This window comes from Mangifera indica, unplaced genomic scaffold (assembly GCF_011075055.1).
Source record: "Mangifera indica cultivar Alphonso unplaced genomic scaffold, CATAS_Mindica_2.1 Un_0001, whole genome shotgun sequence".
Classification (NCBI taxonomy): domain Eukaryota; kingdom Viridiplantae; phylum Streptophyta; class Magnoliopsida; order Sapindales; family Anacardiaceae; genus Mangifera; species Mangifera indica.
The window spans coordinates 1,862,643-1,886,798 of record NW_025401093.1 but is presented as its reverse complement, the minus strand read 5'-3'; the positions used below and the strand labels follow the sequence as shown (position 1 = coordinate 1,886,798).

The window sequence follows — 24,156 nt, the reverse complement described above, 5'->3', positions numbered from 1 at the left end:
ACATTTCACTCTGTAAATACATGATGATCACTATATGCAATTGTAATGGCAATTGAACGAACAACATCATGCATGGAAAACTTTTCATTGGTTGAACCATCAAGCAACAAACAAGAATCCTTGAGTTCATAGACAAGACTTTCCAATTTATTTCGTGCTTCTTCCATAGTAAGGTTAGCTTCTTCCAGTATATCTAAACCCATAATGAGTTTGAACAAGTCTGAAATGGTAGTATCATTTACCATTAGGCTACAAATTAGCAAAGTTTTCTTGTGCTCGTCACTTTTTAGATAATTGTAACTCAATGCTATATTTCTATATTCTTTTTCTAGCAAGCCTGCAAACTTTGTTGGAGAAGGTTTTCTTAGTTTTCGCAGCGCATCTTTCCATTGAAATTGATGTCTCATGTTTCTCAATGCTCTTGCTATAGTAGTAATGACAATTGGCAAACCCCGACATTCATTGCATACATCATTCGGCAGAGAATTCAACTTATTTGTTTGATCAACCACATCACCTGCAAGGGGGACACTGGATTTTAGATCAAGAGCAGACATATGTCTTCTATATGCTTCAAATATAATAAAATTGATCCCATTTGAATATTGAAATTTTTTAAATAATAAATTTTTTATTATAGATCATGCATTTAACGTAAGTATTAATAGCATTTCTGTTATGTGCTTCGAATTTAAAAGGAAAGGGAGTTTTTTTTTCTTTTCTTTTATACGAAGTATATATTGAACATCTTAAGAACTAAATAATATTAGTTAATGAAATACTAAAAAAGAGATGTTTAATTAATTTACTAGTAAACTAAATTTGTATTCAATTTCAAAAAATTTATTTTTAAAAATGATATATAACAAGAGAAATTGAAATTTGAAGTTTAATTAGCACAATTATTACAATTATTTTTTAATTTCTCAGAGTAAATTTTCTTTTATTATTTCACGTAATATAAATTAATCTGAATGAATAAAATATGAAACAATTCTCTGATTACCTGCCATCTTCTTGAATAAGCTCCAAGCTTCTTCTTCCTTTAAGACACCCATCGAGAAATTATTCTGAGAATCCATACTCCATAATACATTAAGATCTCTTGCTGTCAGCAATAATTTACATCCTCCACGGTCATCTCCACAAGGAATACCGAGAGCCTCCAAATCTAATTGTTCCCATATATTATCTAAAATTACAAGCACTTTCTTATCATTCTTCAGTCTTGCATACAACTTGCTCGCTCGATCAGCCTCCGGATCAAATTTCACACCTAACTGATGCGCAAGTTCATCTTGAATCTTTTTAGGATCTGGTTTATCAGATACCTCTACGAAAACCACCTCATCCAAGATGTGGTTTTTCTTGGCTTGATGACCAACTTCTTTGACCATTGTGGTTTTACCAATTCCGCCCATCCCATAAACCCCAATAACTCCCACCTCAGGATCATCTAATGCCTTCAGCACATCGTTGAAAATTGACCTTCTTGATTCAAATTCCTCGAAATCTTTGTTAGTAAGCCGAATGACTTCATGAGTGGTAGGAAAAGAAACTTCAGCAAATGTTTCTTTTTCCTGAAGAAGTTCAGTTATAGCGTTCAGCTTTTTCCATGCTTTCCTGCCATTTTTGTAGCAAGTGATCAAGTTGAAACAACTGCTGTTTGATTTCTCTTGAATCAGCTTGTCTGTTTCTTCGATGGTGGAATCCACATCCCCCTGCCAGTCCTTAACATTCTGTTTGATCTTTTCCACATTATTTTCAGCAGCAACAACCTTAGCCTTCAGTTCATCTCTTGCATCCTTCAGCTTTCCGGCTCCTTTTTCAAGATTGTGAAAGTTGGTTTTGTAGTCGTACAAGTACATAAACTGACGCCCAATCGGAGCACTTAAGCACTTTCCAACTTCTAAACCAGCATTCCAAGCAGTTTCTTCCATTCTCAAGCACAAGGAAAGAATTGGTATCAGACAGATTAGAAGGGAAAAAAAGGAAAGGAAAGAGAACTCAGAGATCAAAAGAGGAGAGGGTCAAAGAGATACAGGACATTTGTATGTAGTATTGATTGGCGATTTTAATTAAATTATTCTTCTAAATGAGATAAAGATGAAAGACTAAAATGTTTGGTTAGTCACCAAGAAGACAAAAAGAAAGCAACATGCCGACAACTTTATGCATGATTCAGAAGACATTATAATCTATAATAATTACAGTTATGAAAAAAAACTCAATTTAGGAGTAAATTTTACTTTTCTTTGTGATAGCAGGAAATAATTTCCACAACCCAATTTCTAATTAATATATGTAAGGCTTAAACAATTTTTATAGCAGAGAGTGAACTTAAAAACATAACTAGTAAAACTTGAATATTATTTATTTAGTGCACCTAACGTTCTTGAAATAAGGTTAGGAGTGAAAAATACTATAGATTAAATGTTCAATATTGGATTGTATTTTTGCTTCAATTTTTCTTTTTCAAAAAGAATAAAGACTTGATAAATATCAAAAGTTTAATCCAATTAACTAAAAAGATAAAACATTAAAAGTAACAAGCTATTATCATGAACATTATGAAAAACAACCAAAAAAAAGAAGAAGTTAATTCCACAATTAAAAAGAAAGAATGGGTTTGCCCAATTTTTGTAGGGAAATTAAATTAAATACTTATTTTACCTTTTTATTAAGTAAAAATATTTATTTTTCTTATTTTTAAACAAAAATATCTATTTTTCTTATTCTTAAATAAAAATATCTTAAAATATTTAGTTTTAAGTATTTAATTTAATTTCTTATTTTTTTAATAACCTATTAAAGTGGTAGTCTATCTTGTCTTATATGATCAACAATTATTATAAGCCAATTTTTATGATGCTCTCTTCCTCAGTATATAAATAAAATAATATATAAAAAAATTAAATATTAATTTATGAAAAATGGGTTCTGTCAGGCTAGACTTTTTCCTACTTTTTAATTTTGGAGCCACTCTTCAATAGCCCATTCCCGTGTCTTCTTCTTTTTAATTAAAATAATAAGTATATTAAATTAATTACAAGAAAAAAATTAGAGAAATTTTACTGTAAATTTCAGTGAGGCTGTGCTGTAGCGCATGAGATAGAGAAGAGAAAAGTGGGGTCACTGCCACTACTACAGAGCAACAGCGACAATTGCACTGTCGAATGGGCCAAACGACTATTTCCGACCTTTCCTTTTTAATTTTAATAATATCAAATATTTATGTATAAATAATTAAAATTAATGATAATAAAAATAAAACTATTATTTTATCTATAATATTAAAAATAAATTAAAAATATATTTTTTTTTTATCCTCTAAACTTTAAAATATAAAATTTTACGACTTAAGTTTTAAAAAATAACAGTTTTTTCGTAAAGTTTCGTTTTGAAATCTCTGGGGTCATTACCGACGATCTCTCCCTCTCAAAGCTCACTCTCCTTCTGGTAGCCTCTCTCATCTAATTTGAACATTCGATCGACGTCAAAGAATCTATGGAAAACTAAGAGTTTCATCTTCTCAGACGAAGACGACAGAGGATGAAGAACTTTGTCTTCCTTGACAAAGTTTTTCGTCTTCCCTGATAAAATTTTTCGTCTTCTACGGTTCTTTCGATGCCAATCAAGTGTCCAAATAGGTGGAGAGAGATTGTCGAAGGGAGAAAAAGCTTCGGGAGAAAGATGCCACCGACAATAGAGTCAGAGATAACGTTAGAGATCTCGAAACGAAACTCTAAGGGAAAACTGTCATTTTTTAAAATTTAAACTAGAAAAAATTTTTAATTTTTAAAGTTTAGTAGAGACAAAAAAAAGATAAAATTTAAAAAAAATTAGAGTTTTATTAATTTTAATTGTTCATAAGTGAATATTTATATTAAAAAAAATTTGAGAATGCAACAAACCTTTGGTGGGAAATAGTCCTTTGGACTGTCGAATGTGTCAACTTTTGCTTTACACCTGCTGCTTAAGTTTAATCTACTTAACTAAAAAGGCAAAACATTGAAAACGACAAACGTCTTAAGATATAGGATGAAAAAGTTCTGAACAAGCGTCTTAAGATACTCACTTTCTCTGTATACAAATAAAATAATATATATGAAAAATAAGTATTAATTTATGCGTTAATATTAATATATTATTATATAATTAAATATTATTTTTATTTTTATATTAAATTATTTAATTATATAATTATTAATAAACAAATTAGTTGCACATAATTTAATTCTATGCGTTCTTGTATCATTCCAGCTAAGAGAAACTCTTTGTAGCTTTAACAACAATGCTAATAAATAAATAAATATATATATATATATATATATATATATATATATATATATATATATATATTCACTATAATTTTATATTTAATGTTGAATTAGATAATCATGGTAATCGAATTAAATATCGTATTATATATTAAAAATTTAATTTTTTTTATATATCGTATCGTATCATATGATATATTTTTTAAAAAATAATAATAAATAAATTAAAATTTTTTTGTTTTGTTTTTCACTCAATTTAACATCACAAATGTTAAAAATAAATGAAAAACTAAAACTATCTTTCAAACTGTTGCTAACTTACTTAAAAAAGAGTATACACTATCAATTATAACTAAACTTCCTTATGTAAAAAAAAAGTAATGCAATAAAAAATAAATAATATGTAATTATATATTAAATATTCAATTACAATAAGAAAATCATTTTTGTGTTCTAATAAAAATAGATATAGTTGGATAAATCAGTTTTGAGTTACATTCAAATTAAGTCGACTATCAGAAGCAAGCTCGGTTGTGTTTAATTTGAATTCAAATTAAATTCTAATCGAAAGATTATATTCGTTTTTGGAACCAAGCTAACCTCAAACTAGAAAGTGTTTGGTTTGGTTGGGCTTAAGTTCAGTTCTAATCGATGGTTTTATTGTCTATTCTTTAGATAAAATAATATCATTTTATCAATAAACTATGAACTTAAATGATAAATTCAAATACAAATTTAAATTATTAATTCAAACCATAAATCTGAATCAAACTAAACTATGAAATATCAATTTAAGTTAAATTGAATTATCAGTTTGAGTTTGAACAATCAATTCGGACAGTTAATTTAAGTAAAGAGTGATCTTAAAAAAATAATTACTGAAACTTGAACGTTATTTAGCACAATGATGGTAGGTTCTAAACGTAAAACCTTTTGAATTTATGATTAATGATACCTAACATGTTTGAAATAAGGTTAGGAGTGAAGAATACTATTATTTCCTGCTATCATGCTTGAAATTCAATTTAGAGTGAACTCCTCCTAACATGCTTGAAATAAGGTCAGAAGTGAAAAATAGTATAGATCAAATGTTTAATATTGGAATATATTTTTGCCTCAAATTTTCTTGTTCAAAAAGAATAAAGACTTTGTAAATATTAAAAATTTAATCAACTTAGCTAAAAGGACAAAACATTGAAAACAGCAAGCTATTATCATCAACATTATTAAAAAAATAAAAGACGAAGAAGTTAATTCCACAATTAAAAAGAAAAAATGGGTTTGCCTCAATTAAAGTGGTAGTCTTCTCTTATATGATCAATAATTGTTATAAGCAAATTTTTTAAGGGGCTAACTTTCTCTGCATATAAATAAAATAATATATATGAAAAATAAGTGTGGATTGATGTCCCCTCGACTAAACTTTTTTAGACAAATTTATAGTGATTTTATTTTTTTAAGTAAATTTTATTTTATTTTTAATAATACATTTCTCAATTAATTATGTCACATTCTCGGCTAATTACATTAAAATATTTTTTTTGACAACTTATGAGTATTCTATATCTATTAGGTTATGATTTAAAAATTTAAAAACTTATTTGAAATGATCAATTTTTGTTATAATACATAACGAAACGAAAAAATTAATATAAGTACGAAGAATGGTGCATAAAGGTGCGTATGAGTGTGTATGAGTATGTATGGATATGTATAAGTGTGTGAGTGTGTGCGGGCACTTATACGCACCCTCACGAATATAATCTAACAAACATAGAATGTTCATAGATTATCAGAAAAAAATATTTTGATGTAATTAGTCGAAAGGGTGATATAATTAATCGAAAGAGGTATTATTAAAAACAAAATTAAATTTACTTAAAAAAGTAAAATTACTATAATATGCTTTAAAAAGTTTAGGTAGAAAAATTAATATGTATTTTAATTAATATATGTAGTTAAATATTATTTTATTTTTTATATTAAATTATTTAATTATATAGTTATTAATAGACAAATTAGTTTTGCATAATTTAATTGTATGTGGAGAAGCATGACAATAATTTAGAGTGAGAAAAAGCTATCCATGTCCACACAACTTTAATGTCTCTTTCTTTATTAGTTCCTTCAGAATTCCAACATCCTCTTGTATCATTCTTCCTAAGGTAAACTTCTTATAATTTTAGCACTAGTGTCAATAATTATTTTTTTGAAAATCAGATGGATTAATCAATTCAATTGATTGAATCAGAAATTAATTTTAAATTTGATTTAATTAATATAAAAATATGATATATTTAGTAATTTGATCGAATTTGATAAACTAAATAAAATAGGTAGAATTGGGTATCATCCAAATTTAAGATATCTTTAAGAACTTTAATTATTTTTTAATTAAATAATTTTTGATTAAATAACACGCACACACTCCAATTTTTGATTCAAAGTTGAGTAAGATAATAAAAAAATCAAAATTGAACCACCAAAAGTCTTCCTTGGGAGTCACAACAAGACTGGCTCGCTCATCGGTTGAAGTTGAAGATTCCACAAAGGAGGCGTGCTGATGTCTCTTTTTTTTAATAAAAGCAAATGTTGGATACAGCCGACGTATAAAATACGCTGTGAATACGCAATATACGGTTCTGTCAGACTAGACATTTTCCTACGTTTTGTTTATTTTGGAGCCATCCTTCAACTACCCATTGTCGCGTCTTCTTTTTCTCTTTAATTAAAGTAATAAGCATATTAAATTAATTACAAGAAAAAAATTAGAGAAATTTTATTGTAAATTCTACTGAGGCTGTGCTGCAGCGCATGAGATGGAGAAGAGTAAAGCGGGGTCACTGCCATTATGGCAGAACAACAGCGACATTTGCGCTTCTGATGTGTCAGCTTTTGTCTCACTCCTGTTGCTTTATTTTATACTCATTGACTCTACGCTTCTTTATCTGGCGTGATAGTCACGCCTCTTTTTACTCACTAACAAAAGTCTCGCTAACTGGCAGCCACTCCTTGCTAAAATACGCCTCATGGCATTAATTAGCTTTACTCCACGCCAAAATCTCCAATTCAGTAAAAATAAATAAATTAATAAATAAATAAAATTACTAAAAAAATGGATGAATTTGCCTGCATCCACAAACTAAGTTGATCAAACGGACGCATTTTAGAAATGAATTCATGAGAATTAAAAACGAAAGAAATGTTTTTTTGTTTCTCGAAACGTTTTGTAAATTCTTTTTCTAATATATATAGATGATTTTATCACGACATGTTAACATGAACACTACCATTTAGTTTAGTTTCATTAGAATTTATTTAGTTCGAATTTGAATTAAATTTAAGTTAAAAGATTTAACTTATTTTAAAATCAAATCAAATTTGAAATAAAAAAAATTTGATTCAATTTATCTTACAAACTAGATAGATGAGTCAATTCAATTTAAATATGACTCATGATTTGATTTAAATTATGTTAGAATAATTACTAAATGATATTATTTTTTTCAATGAGTTACGGATTCGAATCATAAATATAAATCACATATATATTTGAATCATGAATTTAAATTATAAATTTAAGTTAAAGTCAAACTGAACTTAAACCACTTTTAATATTGACTCAATAAATTTGAATCAAATTATTTTTTATTCAAATGAAACTAGAGACAAAGGATATTTAAATTCAATTTGATTCATATTTATCCTTATTTATGATAGCAGAAAATAATGTTCATAACCCACTTGTTAACTAATATATCCACGTTTTTTTAATTTATTATGACAGAGAGTGAAACTAAGGAAGTTGTGTACAAAAAAGAATTAAGGCAAAAATTCTAAATGGCCTCATATGGTAGGTACAAACCCTAATTGCCTGTCCAAAAATGCTATAGATGTAATGTGAGTTACGGATGGTGATGGTGCGATTGAAGTTTGATATTGGAAACCCCTAAAAATATGAATTAAACATTCGAAATAGTACCAAAGAGAAGTAATTATAAATATTCCGTTCAAAAGAGAATTTAGGTTGAAGTGCGTGTGCATGCACGTGCAAACATGTGTGTGAAAATATGTGGAACAGCCCGCACATGTCCACATGTGTGCGTGATTTTCTTCAAAAGTTGAGCAGTAAAATGTGATGGCATGTGGAACCTAGTCAACTTGTATGGCCACTTCTCCCTTTTCCCCAAGGTAGACACGTCAATTGGGTCGGATCGAATAAAAATCTAATTCAAAGCACAAAAAAAAATCAGGACACGATAAAGCCCGGCCCGGTACTGTAGCGTGTCAGGCCGTGCCCATGGGCTGACCGGACCGGGCCTTGGGCTTTAATATTAAACTCATAGGCTGACCCGACCCGATACGACACTATTTTTATATATATATATATATAATTTTTTTTTAATTTTTTCTTCTGCCAAATGGCAGAAGCTGGTTCTGCCTGGTGGCAGAAGCTAATTCTGCCAAATGGCAGAAGTGCTTCTGCTTGGCAGAAGGCCAGGCAGAACGGCTTCTGCCACAAGGCAAAAGCCGTTGGCTAGCTTCTGCCTTGTGGCAGAAGCCGTTGCCAAACTTTTTTTAAATTTTTTTTTAATTAATTTATTTTTTCCTATAAAAACCTATTCAATTTTTCATTTTCACTTTCAATTACAATTGCAAATTTCTCAACCTCTCAAACTCTCAATCTCTCAAACTCCCAATCTCTCAAACTCTCAATCTCAACTATTTATTATATTTTTAATCTCATTTTATTTTAATTTTATCATTACAAAATATTACAAATGGATCCAATGTCAAATGAATTCAATCCATTTGAATATTATCATGCTAGCGCTGATGATATTATTGATGATGCACAAGGTGGAATAGGTAAAGCACCAACAGGTAAAAGTGGTACGGGTACAGGTTCGCATTATTCGACAGAGAGAAAAAGAAAACAAACGTCAATGATATGAGAACACTTTGATAGAATAGAGGAAACAATAGAGGGGAAATTAATTCGTCGAGCAGTATGCAAACATTGCGGTTTTTGTTTAACATGTGCAAGTACAAGTGGGACGAGACATCTTCGCCTACATATTACTGATTACTGTAAAAAGATTTCGCATGAACTTAGAGGACAAAAACAAATTGCATTCACCAGATCGTGATCTGTTGGTCCAGGTGCCACTTCAGCAGGAGGTCCGAGCGGTTCTAGAAATATGGGAGAAATGTCAACTTTTACGTACGATCAAATGAAGGTGTGAGATTACATGGCTAGGTATGTCGTTGCTTCTGATCAACCTTTTAGTTATGCAGAAGATGAAATTTTAGAATAGATGATGCAAAATAGTATTCAACCAGCATTTAGAAGAATTCCTAGGTCAACTCTTAGGTCAGATATATTGAGAAATTATGAACTAATGAAAATAAAAATTATTAGAGAATTAAGTAATTTTAATGGTGTTATTTCAATAACTTCTGATTTATGGATTGCTACAAATCAACATATAGGGTATCTTTGTGCAACTGCTCATTATATTAATTCTGATTGACAATTATGCAAAAAAGTTATTGCATTTAGAAATTTAAAATATCCACATAGTGGTCTTGCAATTTATCGTGCATTAGCAAATATTTTTGACGAATATAAAATTAATAATTCTATTTTTTCAATTACTTTAGATAATGCTAAAAATAATAATAAAGTTATTGAACATATGTATAATCATTTATCTCCTCCATTTAATGGAAAATTATTTCATGTTAGGTGTGCATGTCATATTATTAATTTAATCGCTCAAGATGGCTTGAGTTTGGCAAAAAAACATTTAGAAGTAATTAGACATGTCATTGCATATATTTCATCATCCCCATCACGGGTACAAACATATCATCAATTATGTAGATCAATGGGGTTAAGAAGGAAAAAATTAAAAATAGATATTAGCACTAGGTGAAATTCAACATATCTCATGTTGAAAGCATGCGAAGGGTATGAAGTTCCTATAACACGATACTTCAATACCCAACCAATGGATTCGCAAGATCATATTTTTTTGACAGATCAAGATTGAGAAATAGCTATGGCTTTAATGAACTTGTTAGAGCCATTGAAAACAGCCACAGATCATTGCTCAGGTGTGTATTATCCGACAACTTGTTCTATAATATATAGTATGGTATAAATAAGTGATATTTTTAAAGAACATAGGTATCGTCACTCTCATAATGCTTTTCAAAATATATGTATGCAAATGGAACAAAAATTTAAAAAATATTGGAGTGAAATTCCTTTACTTTATTCTGCAGCTACTATTTTAGATCCTAGGGCAAAAACTAATGGATTACAAAATTTATTTGATGTTATTATGAAAATTTGTCAATTAATAGCAATGTAAATTCTGTTGAATATGTTCAAGAATTTTTATTTGATATGTATAGTATTTATGAACAAAAATATGGAAAAACTGGACAAAGTTCTGCACCAGAGGTAAGTTCTGGTAGTTCAGGTAAAAAAAAGTCACGCATATGATCTTTATTGCGCAAAGGTAAACAACCTGTTAGTCAAAGTACAAATTATAGTCAATTTTACAATTATATAAATATTGACCATTATCCTGAAATTGTTCAAAGATATAATGCTGAAAAACTAGATGTTTTGGCATGGTGGAAAGACAAGGCAGAAACCTTTCCTGTGCTTGCAGCCATGGCTCGAGATCTACTAACACCTCCGGTGTCAACTGTAGCATCGGATGCGCTTTTAGTGCAGGGGGATGTGTGCTGGATGATAGACGATCCAATTTACATCCAAATATGATTGAAGCGATCATGTGCATGAAAGATTGGATCAAAGCTGATTTTAAATTACAGAATCGTGTGACAGAAGATGTCTTTGAAGAATTCAAAGATTTTGATGTAGAAGATGAATAGATAAATATTATATAGTAGATAAATTTTATTTATGTTTTGTAATTTATATAATATGTAAATTAATTTATTTGTATTTTATTAATAATTTATAATATTTTTTATTATGTAACCACGGTATTCCTCCGCCATAAGTGAGGGATTATAAATAAAATATTCGGGGTACTGTCCTCGATTTTAATAATTGAAAAATAATTTGTGTTTAAAAATTTTAATTAAAACTTTTTTTTAAATATTTAATAAGGCCTGACCTGGCCTATTTAATAAGGCCCGGCCCGGCCCATTTAAAACCCGTTAGTATATGGGCCGGGCTTTGGGCCTTTATATTTTAAAGGGTTGGCCCGGCCCGAAGGTCCATTACTGTTTGGGCCTCGGGCCCGGCCCATTAGCCCAACGGGCCGAGCTGGAGTCGGCCCGGCCCATTGACGTCTCTGCCCCAAGGCAACTCACCCAAATTCATAGAAATATTTATGTAGGGCATTAAATTTAAAATAATAAATTATTATGAAAAATAACCCTATACCTGTATTTCACAATAAAATTAAATGATCACATCACATCACATAACATAAAATAAAACTGTTTTTCTCCCAAAATTATTAGCCCATCTCAACAAATTAAAAAGGTTTAACTTCCCATGCCTAAATTTGGGTAAACACCCAACAGGCTATATAATAGAAAGAAGATACATAAAAAAGGAAAAAGATACAATAAATACATAAACGAGTACTAGATTTGTCTGCAGAGAGACATTACATCTCGGCGGGCTTGTTAGTTCAATAATGTTTTTCAATTTAAGAGAGGACCGCCGAAATTTACATAAACTCCCCAACTAAAAACAACAATATTAATCAAAAGAAAGCAATGAAATGTCACTCTCTGCCATAATGAATTTTTGCCTATTATAAATGCATATATGAAAGTAAAACAACGTGCATGTACAAATGAATATTGATTTGTGGTCAAAAGACTTATTTTCACCCAAAGTTGGTTAGATCTTTAAATTTATATATATATATTAAGGATTAAAAATTTAAATTCTTACATATGAGATATTAAAATTAACAGAATCAATTAAATTTTAAAATAAAATTATTTCTTTTAAGTTAAAAACTAACTATTTCTCTCTATCCAATAGTTTGAAAAATTATATTTTTCCCTTTATTAGGGTTTACTTTCCTCTCTCCTATTCTTTGGCCACCTTCTCCATCTTCGAGTAACAGCCCATGCCTAGTCTCTCTCCCTCTTGACAATCTCTCTTTCAATTCTATTGTTTGTAAAAAACGAACATCTGCTTCATTGGGAGAGAGATCATTTGATTCGTCCGATTTAAATATGATAGTTTTCTATTCATTTTTTTATGACAATCTCTCGGCCCTATTGTTCGATTTGTCAAAAACGATAATTTGTTTTTCAGTTTCAATAACGCTAATGCCTATTTCGATGCGGAACGCTTGCATCGGATGTTTGCTAACACTAATATACCATTGAATCAGAGACATGGGTTGAAGACATGGACAACGACAAATGTAATCAACAGTGAATTGGGAGTAAGAGAGAGTGTCAGAACCATGAGGGAACAATAATTGGGCTGAAGAAGCGATCACCACCAGTTTTGGTGGCCAAAAAAGAGAGGAAATAAAACCATAAACCCTAAGAAGGAAATATAACTTTTTAAAGTTAATTATATAAGAAAATTATTAGTTTTCTAAACCCAAAAAGAAAATAAGATATAAATTTATTATTTTTAATATGTTACAGATTAAATAACAAATTTACCCTTTGAACTAACTTAATTTTGTGAATTTTAACAATCCACGAGTGAAAATTTAAATTTTTAATATTTAGTGGATATCAATTTGAAAATTCAACAAAATATAGTGGATACTATATTATTATTTTATTTTTTATTTAAAATTATTAAATAATATGATGGCCATTCATTCACAAATTAATATTCATATTTAATTCACATAATTTTATTATTATTATTATTATTATTTTATATATACACACTTCACTTTTACATTATAGTGGAGCACAGCTAGCGGTGACAATAATTTAGAGTGAGTAGCTTCTTCTTTACTAATTCCCAGCTTGTTCCTTCAGTGTTAATCCGTATAGTTTTATATTATAGTGGAGTACAGCTATATATATATATATATATATATATATTTACTTCACTTTTACGTTATAGTGGAGTACAGCTAGATTGTGGAAGAGATGCTAACAATAATCTAGAGTGAGAAAATGCTAATACCTAATACCTTTTTCTTTACTAATTTCCAGCTTCTTCCTTGTGTTAATCCAACATGTTTTTGTATCATTCTACCCAAGGTTAAGTCCTTCCAGCTTTTGCAACAATGTTACCGATTTTTTTAATAATCCATTTCAAGTGGTAGTCTTGTCTTACATTATCAATAATTGATGAGAGCAAACCGTTTAAGATGCTCTCTTGCTGAATGTATATATATTCGCTTCACTTTCACATTCAAAGTTGAGTAAGGCAACAATAATTCAATGAACAAACCAAAAGTAAGGTAATTTTAAAAAATAATTCATGATTACAGCTAGATTCTGGAAGAGATACAAGATAATAATGTAAAATAAGAAAAAAACTACCTAGATCCACTAATAACTGATATCTTTTATTTTAATAATTCTCAACTGGTTCCTTCACATTCACCATTCTACAGCTTCTACAACAATGGAAACAACATTCAACACCATCTTTCCCTTATTTTTTCGGCTGTGAAAAGTAAATAAGAAAGAACATTAACTAAATGAAAATAAAATAAGATAACAATGAAACAACCAGGGAGAAAATTTAGAATTACTTAATAGATTTATGGTAATGACTACTAAGACTATGTTTGATGCACAACATTGTATAGTATAAAAATATTGTATAGTATTATTTTAAGTATCAAACAAATTTATGATCAATAAGTTTCACAAAATTTTAGAACTGACATATTGAATTTTCAATTTTCATTGGGCTAAAATTTAATTTAGAAAGATTCCATCGGTAGCATTCCTTGGCAGAAGCCCTCTGAGAAAACAAAAATGATACACATGTTCAGAACCATAACATCTTAGGAAGGTTATCTAGGTACCTTGAAGATAGAACAACAGAAGAAATTAATAAAATGGAAGTTCCTTTGGTATTTCTTGAAGCTTGTTAGATAGAAATTTCTTGTATTTTTCTGGAGGATTCCCACCTGAGAATAATTTATCTGATACTCTGTTGGTAACAGAGAAATGTGTTAGTAAATGTTATCTGAGCTCATAACACACAAGTTAAAGGGAAGGATTGTACTATTGGGCTCATACAGTCTTTTTTTTTTTTTTTTCGTAAGGGTTGATTGTGCCAAGGCCTGAAGATAATTGCCTAGAAAGCGACAAATGGAAAAATTGTCCTGAAGATAAACCCTTAACACAATACATCAAGATACAAGAACTTCATGGTTCAAGTGGAAAACCATCATTGTTGAGATTCAGCAGATTATATAAAAGAAATGCAACCCTACCAAATCGAGAAATAAACAGTTAAAGCAGAGTTCCTTAAATGAGTGATTGTTTACATGCACAAAAGAAATCAAGCATTATTCACAAAAAACAATGTATTTCAGTTGAATTATAATCAGCCAATAAAATTTATGTAGAACGGAAACGTCAAAACGTATTTTCTAAAAAATATAGAAAACAAAACATGGAGAAATGTGTAAATAGTAAAAATATAGGGTTATTTTTTTAAATATCAATTTTTTTAATAAAAATATACAATAACCTATATTTTTATTTAAAAAAAAAAAATACAACAATTGCATTACATCACAGTTGAAAAAGCAACATCTATAATATTAAACTATACAATGAACTATTAAACTCTAAACTCAAATTTGTGTATAGGTAAACAACATCAGCACACCATCACCAGAAAACTGTATTGGAAATTATCAAGCTATTAACACTTTCCAACTTCCAGAAAGTCAAATCAGTGAAGCTAAGACAAAAACCAAGTTCTGTAATTTTCAAACTGTGAAAATTTGGCCTGCATAAACCCAGAATTCAAACTGGAAAAATCACTCAACCCACTGGATCACAAAGAAACTTTCATCTTAAAACAACATTCAAATCACACCAGAAGCTCTAAATTGAAGAAAAAAACTATTCATACATGAGACATCAAATCCTCAAAGTCACATAATGCAGAATAGATAAAGACTTTTAAAACAAAACACAAAGTCACAACTTTCAAAACCCAAATCTCATAAACAAGCCAAGAGTCAAACAATCTAAAAAACAACTCATCAGATCACAAAGATATAAGCTTTGAAGCATACCCACCAAGCAATTGAGGTCTGTCACTCACACTACACTCGAGCGGCTCAGCAAGATTCTGAAACGACAAGAATTACAGGTTTACATAATAAGAAGATGGCTAAAGAATTACAGGTTTACATAATTGAATTACAGATTTTCATAAGCCATGTATTACGTAGCTAAAAATTTATTAATGGTAAAAGAATTACAGATTACATAATTAATAATTTACGTGTGTGCACTGCAGAGATGAATATTGATGGCTAAGGAATCAGTTGCAACAGTGTGGATTTTCATAATACATGGGATAAAGTAGAATAAGCAACGAGGATTTTTGTAAATTGTGTAGAATAAACGAACCTAAAGCATAAAGCTGCCAAGCCAGAGACAGAACAGAGTGTCAAAGCCAAGGATGCACTCTGATGAAGCCGGAGATGCATTCACTGAGACTTCAAGATGCCTGCAAAGGTCAAAATTTTAGACACCGGAGATGGAGAGATTCATGACAGGCTGACAAACATGGAGAGGAGTCGATTAAGTTTTTTTGTTGCATAAGATCGAAAGAGTATTCCGCAGAAACGCATTTCCCTTTTCTCCCAAATTACCAAAACTGCCCCAAAACGTTTCGTCTCCTTTCAGGCAGTTTCGAAAACCGAAACGTTTCCGAAGCATGTAAACACACCGCATGCTTCCTAGAATACAATAATAGCAGAAAACAAGCCTCATAAACTGAGCCAAAACAAGCCCTTCAAAAAATGTCTCACAAACAAAGTAAAGATCAGCATGGTAGGTCTTCTTGATATGTATATATTATACCTAGTGTCCATTCTCCAAATTTCTTAATAGTAGGAAAAATAATAAAAAGCCATACTCCAAACGAAAGTGGAAAATATAATCATATCATTTTATGTGATGCATGGAAAAATAAGAGAAACGAGTGCAACAACTTTCCTCTTCTGATAAGAACCACCCATCTTAAACACTATATATAGCATTCATAATTATTGATTCAAAATAATTTGTTACATCCGAAAATAAACTACGCTCAATAGATAAAATTTTTTCTACCAGTTATACTTGTTTCTCTTTTTTTTAACATTAAATAGGAAGGATAGGATCTGGTGGTCTTTCAACTACAGTAACAAAATAGAAAGATAATTAGCATCTAGTAGATGTGAATGAAAAACAAAACTATAGATTGAAATTGATTTTAAAACTTGGTTATGATATTTGACTTTGGACAGAAATGCCTTCACAAGTTCCAATAAATAGAAGGAAACTTGCTGTATGTGGGCAGAAACTTCCCCTTTTGATAGCCAGCCAAGAATTGATAAGCTGCTTGGCCAGGAGAGAGCTTTGCAACAGGAGGCTCTTATACCCCTTACCCACATCCCTGTAAATCTGAGGTTGCAATAAGAAAATATTTCATGAAATAAGTTTAGGTGTTAAACTTCAATGTTTCCTTTGTCCTTAGTTTGGGTTTATGCATTAGAAGCAAGGGCTTAATTGAAAATGAATGTTTTCTGCTAGTTAAATCTCAATTCATGGGGTAAATATCTCAAAGAACCTAATGATAACTCTGCTTAGCAGCATATGTAATCCAACTAGACAAGCTAGCCTTCGTTTTCTCATATTCAAAATATTGTTTCAAACTGATGATTAACAAATAAAGCTTAGATGGATACTATATTATAAAAAACATATACGTAAAATTGCAGAATAATGAGGAAATATATTGAATAAACACCTTTGGTGATGGCAAACACATCAGAGCAAAAAATTCCCTGATAGAAGTCTTAGTAATTGACAATTTGGGGGCCTAGCTAACTCATTCTTAGCTCAACCATCCTTGCCTTACAGGGTATCATCTATCAAGTCAATGTTGCCTTGATAAACATATATGTTGCAAGAATTTGAGCCATGAATAACTAAGAAATCCAATTGATACTATAGGATATTATTTACTTGCAATAATGCTGATACGAACCTTAGGAGAACCACACCTCAAAAGCTAGCTATTGAGATGGGAGAGCCCAAGGCCATATAAACCCCACATTAGTTGTCCATACTTTCCAATGTGGGATCCAAGTCCCATACCTTGCATTTAGGATCGTAACATACCACCACGCTCCGCAGCCCCGGCGCCCACGCGGGCTGGCTGTGCGCTAGCTCCCTGCTAGCCCCGGGCGAACACTGCAATGCCGGCGTCACCACCCGCGCCGCACGATTGCAACTGGGAGACATGGTGATGGCTCTGATACCAAATGATACGAACCTTAGGAGAACCACACCTCAAAAGCTAGCTATTGAGATGGGAGAGCCCAAGGCCATATAAACCCCACATTAGTTGTCCATACTTTCCAATGTGGGATCCAAGTCCCATACCTTGCATTTAGGATCGTAACATACCACCACGCTCCGCAGCCCCGGCGCCCACGCGGGCTGGCTGTGCGCTAGCTCCCTGCTAGCCCCGGGCGAACACTGCAATGCCGGCGTCACCACCCGCGCCGCACGATTGCAACTGGGAGACATGGTGATGGCTCTGATACCAAATGATACGAACCTTAGGAGAACCACACCTCAAAAGCTAGCTATTGAGATGGGAGAGCCCAAGGCCATATAAACCCCACATTAGTTGTCCATACTTTCCAATGTGGGATCCAAGTCCCATACCTTGCATTTAGGATCGTAACAAATGCTTTCGTACAAGAGATATTAACTGAATATGTAGTTCCTTATTCATAACCAATAATAATTTTATTTGATATTTGAAATAACCTTAATTTATTTTTACCCTCTCCAAAACAAATTTTGTTTAACAACGTATTCCAGTTTGGATTACCATATACATCCACATTACTGTATAAAGAAAAGCACAAAGGTTTTGTGCTTTTATTATCTATCACAGGATGCAAGGATTGAAACAACTTGATTTATAATTTTGGTTAATATGGAAACTGGAAATTTAAGTACAGCAACTAAAGTTTTAGCAGCACTGTTCTGAACAGTCAAAGGTAAAGCTTTTGAAACAACTCCATTGATTAAAATACATAATATGCATCTATAGTGTGAGGAACATCTTGCCTGACAGGGCCTAAAAAGAAAAGCCATAATCCAATGCATATTACTGTCAAAGAAATGTGATGTGTGAGGTATATTTACCAATTAAATGATGCAAGGACAATAGCAGCTGGCAATTTGAACATATCTGGCCAACCAGAATTTCCAGTTTGGAACAATGGTGAAAGACTTGCACGGGCAACTGCAGACACCAATACATTGGCACAGCTCAGAATGGTATCTTCAGGTGCAAATAGAAATATCACAGTATCAGCCAACACTAATAGCCTGTTTGCATCCTTCAAATATAAATACAGATCACATACTTGTCAAATGTCAATTTTTTACTCAATAATGGTGAAGACCAAAATATCTTACCTTCCAGAAAGAAGAAGGCCCTCTCATGTAGATATAATAGGCACATAAAAAATGAGCGAAGAACACTAAATATCTGCAGCTATAAACACATTACTTCCTTGAGCTTCAAGACCAACTGCGTCCACGACAACTACACTATCACCACAAATAAAAAATAAAAAAAAGAATAACACTATGCAATCATATTTTATTTATCAAGAGTTCTCCCACCATAATCTTATGTAGCATGATCAAGTGAGGCATGTAAGAATAGACAGAAACTTAATCAAGGCAGAAATTGAATGAGGAATTGAGCTATCATACATTCCATCCACAAAACAATAAGTAGACATTTTGACCAAAGTCATGCTAAAACCAGGTTTTAAATCATTGACATGTAAGCTAGGAACGGCTGACATCTTTCACCTGCATGAGGGGGAAGATTTGGTCCATTTCAAGTTTAGGAAATAGAAGATGTGATCCCTTTTTTAAGAAAGTTTTGATTAAGTTTTTGGATTAGGGAAAACATTATTGTAATATAGTTTTTTTATTTTATTTTTTATTCATTTCCTTTTTGTATGGTTTGAATTTTCTTAAATTGATGTAACATATGTGTATAAATTCTCTCAGATGAATGAATAAAAAATTATTGTAATAACATATCCATTTTAGACAAGAAATTACCTCTATTATAGACCACATATTTAAAGAATGAAAACGCAAGGCCATTATCCAAAAGATCCACCTGATCATCCCTACTAACTAGGCCAAACACTGTCTCTACACAGGAAAATCAACCTGTTTACAAAGTGGAAATTCCACCTCTCTAAATTGTTTGTCTCTCTCAAGGGAAACCTACACAACTTACAAAGTACCTAGCTCAATGAAAATTTGTTTCCTACTTTCCAAAAGTAGTTAGCCATATCAAAACGCTCACTGAAGACACAAAAAGATATGTTCATAAATGTAAAGAGCTCCATACGTTTAGTAGATAAAATCTACAAGAGGAACTACATAAATGACCGAATAAAAATCAACAATACCTTATATATGTGGTAAAATAAACTATCGAAGGATAAGGAATCATGGGAAACAACACGAGTAGGTCTTCAAGAGAATGCTTGAAAATTTCAACATGGCAGAAGGATGATCACTTATCACATTAACTTTTGCATCACATTCTGATGGTGAACCAATTACCTTATCTTCAACAAAAACATCTGAGATGGATGACAAATGAGTTGTGCCCTATTAAAATAAAAACAAAAATTCAAAGGAAAAAAAAAACCACAATCAACTGAATCAGAAATTATTTGTGGATGAATATATAACATGGTAAGCATAAGACTATATTCCAACGAAAATAGGTTGGAATGAATAAAAATAAAATAGCTGTGCAAAGTATTTTTAACATCCAACACTGACCAAATTATTACAACATCATTCATCAAAATTATTTATTATAGCCAAAGTATTCTACTTATGTTTCCTATGTTTCTGTCAGGCTATTTATCCATGCTCATCCATCACACCACTCTTCACACACTTCCAATACATAACAGAATAAGAATTCCACCCATTGAAATTAAGGCATTCCACCTCTAATCTCTCATAAATGACTAACCATGAAATAATAGTACAGAAAGCTTAGCCAAATACATGCATGTTTCAGTAGTTTAGTGTATTGTGACTTAGAAATATCAAGAGTTCCTCCAGGAACATTTCCTCTAACAAGAACTGGAAGTCTTGATAAGGATGCTAACAAGTAGGGGAAAATCAAACCAACAGATTAAAAGAAAAAACTGAATTAGAACGAGTCAAATTGATATCTCATGTCTATAATCATTGCACCTTTTTGTTGTAGCTAAGATGATGTCAAATTTTGTAAAGCTTTATCCTTCACAATTACACCTTTTCCAGCTAAAGCCTAGTTTAAGACCATAAGAAACCCAACATTTTCCTGTTTTAAGGAAAATATGAGGAACAGCTAAAACAAGAGCAACTCTTAAGAAATACAAACGACATAGTATGGAGGATAAGGTTATTTGCAGAATATGCTATTACTAATATCGTAATAATTGATCAAGCAAAGGATAAGATATGAATAGACACAAATTCATCACAAAGTTTAAAGTTACCAAAAACAAAAACAATAGTGGTTAATACTGCTTAATAAAAGACTAGAATCAAAATAAGGTTTTTATACACACACAACTCTTTGGTGTAAGGGCATTGTTGTCAAATAAACATTCACCTAGACAACACAACTCTTTCAACTTCCTAAAGTATGGGGCTGAAACGCATTCTGCAAAAGTCCATAAATTGAGCAAACTTTTTAGATCATGCATGGGATGTGTACTGTTTTGTTAAAGTCTCCTTACATGTTGAAAAGAAAAGGACAAGGTAAGTAAAATTACATAGTGAATGCAGTCAAATGCAAGTGGTACAGCAGTGATACACCTAGCAACATTTTCAGCAAAGGAACAAAATTTTATTCAAGAAAATTCTATCACACTAGAATGCTAAATATTGCTTAAGAGATTCAAAATTAGCAAATTACAAATTTACAGATACAACAGAAAATAATGACAGTGTGGTAACTTAATTGTCAACAGCTCAAAGATGGTCCTGATTAAATATGTTACAGTACATAACAAAACTATTTCACTCTTCTAGTGAAACAAGCTATCCGCATATAAATTCACAATAAGTTGGATAGAAGAAATATAAGGCCAAACAAATAAATATAAGTAAATGAACTGAGGAATCTATTCTGCTCCTAAAATACTTTTCACTTTCTGTTAGGTCATTTTGTTAAGTTTGGTTGCTCAGGCCGTTGTTTGCAATAACTTCGCTAGGTGTTTATACAATTATAATAGCTGTTCGATCACCTATGAGACTAGGGCCAATTGGTAAAAAATGGGTTTGTGCCTTTCAAAGTTCTGAGCAATGAAGAGACATATTTCTCCATACATACAGGTACTTTTCAAGATAAAAACTAGCCCAGGTATTGATCTCCGTCAAACCAATTTTAACACTGAAAGTGTTAAAAATAAACTCAAAAACGATATTAAAGATTCTGCATTTCAAAGAAATTGAAGTAAACTAAAGGCTTCATCAAGTAAGAATATAAATAGAGAAAAAGAGAGAGAAGTTACGCGTTGGAAGGAGGGAAAGAAAGGATGCAAGAGTGAACGAGGTCCCTATTAATTGCTTCAATAAGACCTTCATTTTCTTTCTTGGTACTTGGTTGCCCCAACGACTCCAGATTGTAGCTCAAGTGGACCAAACAACGATTAGACACATTCAAGCTGAAAATCCCGAAGGACAAACCGTACGCTTGAAGCCCAATAGCTTATAGTAAACAGGTCCATTAATACGCCTGTCCTAATTTCGCTCTAGATCATAGTAAAGGGCCATTTGGTATAAATCATTTGATGGAAGAAAAGACTACTGGCGTAGATTATTATTATTGTCATTATTTTGGAAAAACTTGTTCGATGTGTGAGTGTAAAAAGATAAAGAGAGTTAGGAAATAATATGATTTTCAACCTAGTTTGACTGAGAAATCAATATCATATGTCCATGAAAATGATATTAGTTGAGTATTTTAAATAAAATTGGTATATTACAGTGCTAAAATGCTAGTAAACTATCAACAGTGTCTATCCATTAGTCTAACCATTGTCTTGAATTTATATTAATGTAGGTTAGGGTTATGTATAATTGAATAAGTGTGAAGTCATATGACTTGATGGGTGTCAACATCACTATGTGCACCTAATCTAGGATGAGAGTGATAGCACTCTTATTGCAATTCTTGAAATTGTAGGAAAATAGGAAATTATTACTTAATATATTGGAGAGATTACGACAGTTGCAGCACATACTGATCTATGTTTACTTCTTACTTCTTTTTTATGTGATCATGTTTTATTTAATTCTCATCTTGACATGTGGGCTAGTCTGACATATATTTGCTAGTTGTTGTTCATTTCATAGATGTTATATCTATGAGTCTAACTAAGAATGAGTTTTGATCACATAATAATTTTATAATTTTTTATATTTATTCTTATCCTAAGAGTTTTATGTGTATTTGGTTCTAAAGAGATTTTCTAGTAGTCTGAGGAGATTTTCTAATGAGTTGAAAAGAAAAGATAAATCAGCATTAAACTCTTCACATTAGGCATCCAAGTAACTAGGATGGACTCTTAAGTATAGTAATGGTGATGATTTGTAGTTCTGACAATATGTTAGAATGGGAATATATGAAAGTAGACTATTGATTAATAATATGGTTACATTTTGGTTGGTTTTGTTGTTCATTTTATTGATATGATGTGTACTATTTTGTTTAAGTCTCCTTATATGTTTGAAAAGAAAAGGCCAAAGTAAAATTACATAGTGAATGCAGCCAAATGCAAGTGATACAACAGCGTTACACCCAGCAACATTTTTACCAAAAAAATCAAATTTTATTATAGAAAATTCTATCACACTAGAATGCTAAATATTGCTTTAAAAGATTCAAAATTAGCAAATAATGAATTTACTCAATATAAAAAAAAAATCACGTAATTGAACCAAGGAATCTATTCTACTCCTAAAATACTTTTCTCTTTCTATTAGGTCATTTTGTTAAGTCTAGTCACTCTAGTAATTAGAGAATCACCTATGAGACTAGAGGCAATTGGTAAAAAATGGTTTTGTTCCTTTAAAAGTTTTGAAAAATGCAAAGACATATTTCTCCGTACATACATGTACTTCTCAAGATAAAAACTAGCCCAAGTACTAATCTCCTTTAAACAAATTTTAATACACTGAGAGTGTTAAAAATAAACTCAAAAGAGATATCAAAGATTCTGTGTTACAAAGAATCTTTTTTTCTTTGTAGCCATTACAAGTCCAGACTGCAACTCAAGTGAGCCAAAAAACAATACGACATATTCAAACCAAATTTATGGACAAACCGTGGGCTTTAAGCCCAATGGCTTATATTAAGTCCCATTAATAAGCTTGTGGCAAATTATATTTAAGAGTAATACTATATATACAAATAAATTTTTTAAACTTATATATATAAGCTGAGATAATAATATCTGATTTAGTGATTTTGAAATTAGAAAAAAAATAAAGTCACATGACTCAATCATAAGTTATCATCTTAGTTTGTACAAATAAATTTGTTCAGTTTATTTGTATATATAGTTTTACTATTTTC

At 31.1% G+C, this 24,156-nt stretch overlaps 2 protein-coding genes and 1 long non-coding RNA gene across 18 annotated transcripts in view; all 3 read right to left on the bottom strand.

The window, feature by feature from the left end:
• LOC123205058 (probable disease resistance protein At4g27220) overlaps positions 1–24,156 on the bottom strand; it is a 100,612-nt gene that overhangs the window by 6,686 nt on the left and 69,770 nt on the right. The window lies entirely within an intron of this gene.
• LOC123205062 (disease resistance protein At4g27190-like) lies at positions 6–2,060 on the bottom strand. Its single transcript, XM_044621870.1, has 2 exons — positions 1,007–2,060; positions 6–517 (listed from the first exon to the last, which is right to left on the bottom strand). The coding sequence occupies exons 1-2, from the start codon at positions 1,938–1,940 to the stop codon at positions 6–8; spliced, it is 1,446 nt and encodes a 481-aa protein (XP_044477805.1). The 5' UTR covers positions 1,941–2,060.
• Positions 13,875–22,232, bottom strand: LOC123205067. 11 transcript variants are annotated; one of them, XR_006499752.1, is made up of 8 exons: positions 22,091–22,232; positions 19,976–20,180; positions 18,954–19,088; positions 18,678–18,874; positions 15,876–16,207; positions 15,540–15,591; positions 14,306–14,433; positions 13,875–13,938 (listed from the first exon to the last, which is right to left on the bottom strand). It is a non-coding gene; the product is annotated as an uncharacterized LOC123205067 (long non-coding RNA). The 11 variants fall into 11 exon arrangements; XR_006499754.1 differs by lacking the exon at positions 14,306–14,433 and having other exon boundaries at positions 13,884–13,938; XR_006499751.1 differs by lacking the exon at positions 13,875–13,938 and having other exon boundaries at positions 14,016–14,433; positions 15,536–15,591.

Coding starts and splice junctions, on each gene's coding strand:
- LOC123205062 (XM_044621870.1), bottom strand. CDS start 1,940: ATGGAAGAAACTGCTTGGAATGCTGGTTTAGAAGTTGGAAAGTGCTTA. Junction 518..1,006: donor CTTATTCAAGAAGATGGCAG/GTAATCAGAGAA, acceptor TCCCCCTTGCAG/GTGATGTGGTTGATCAAACA.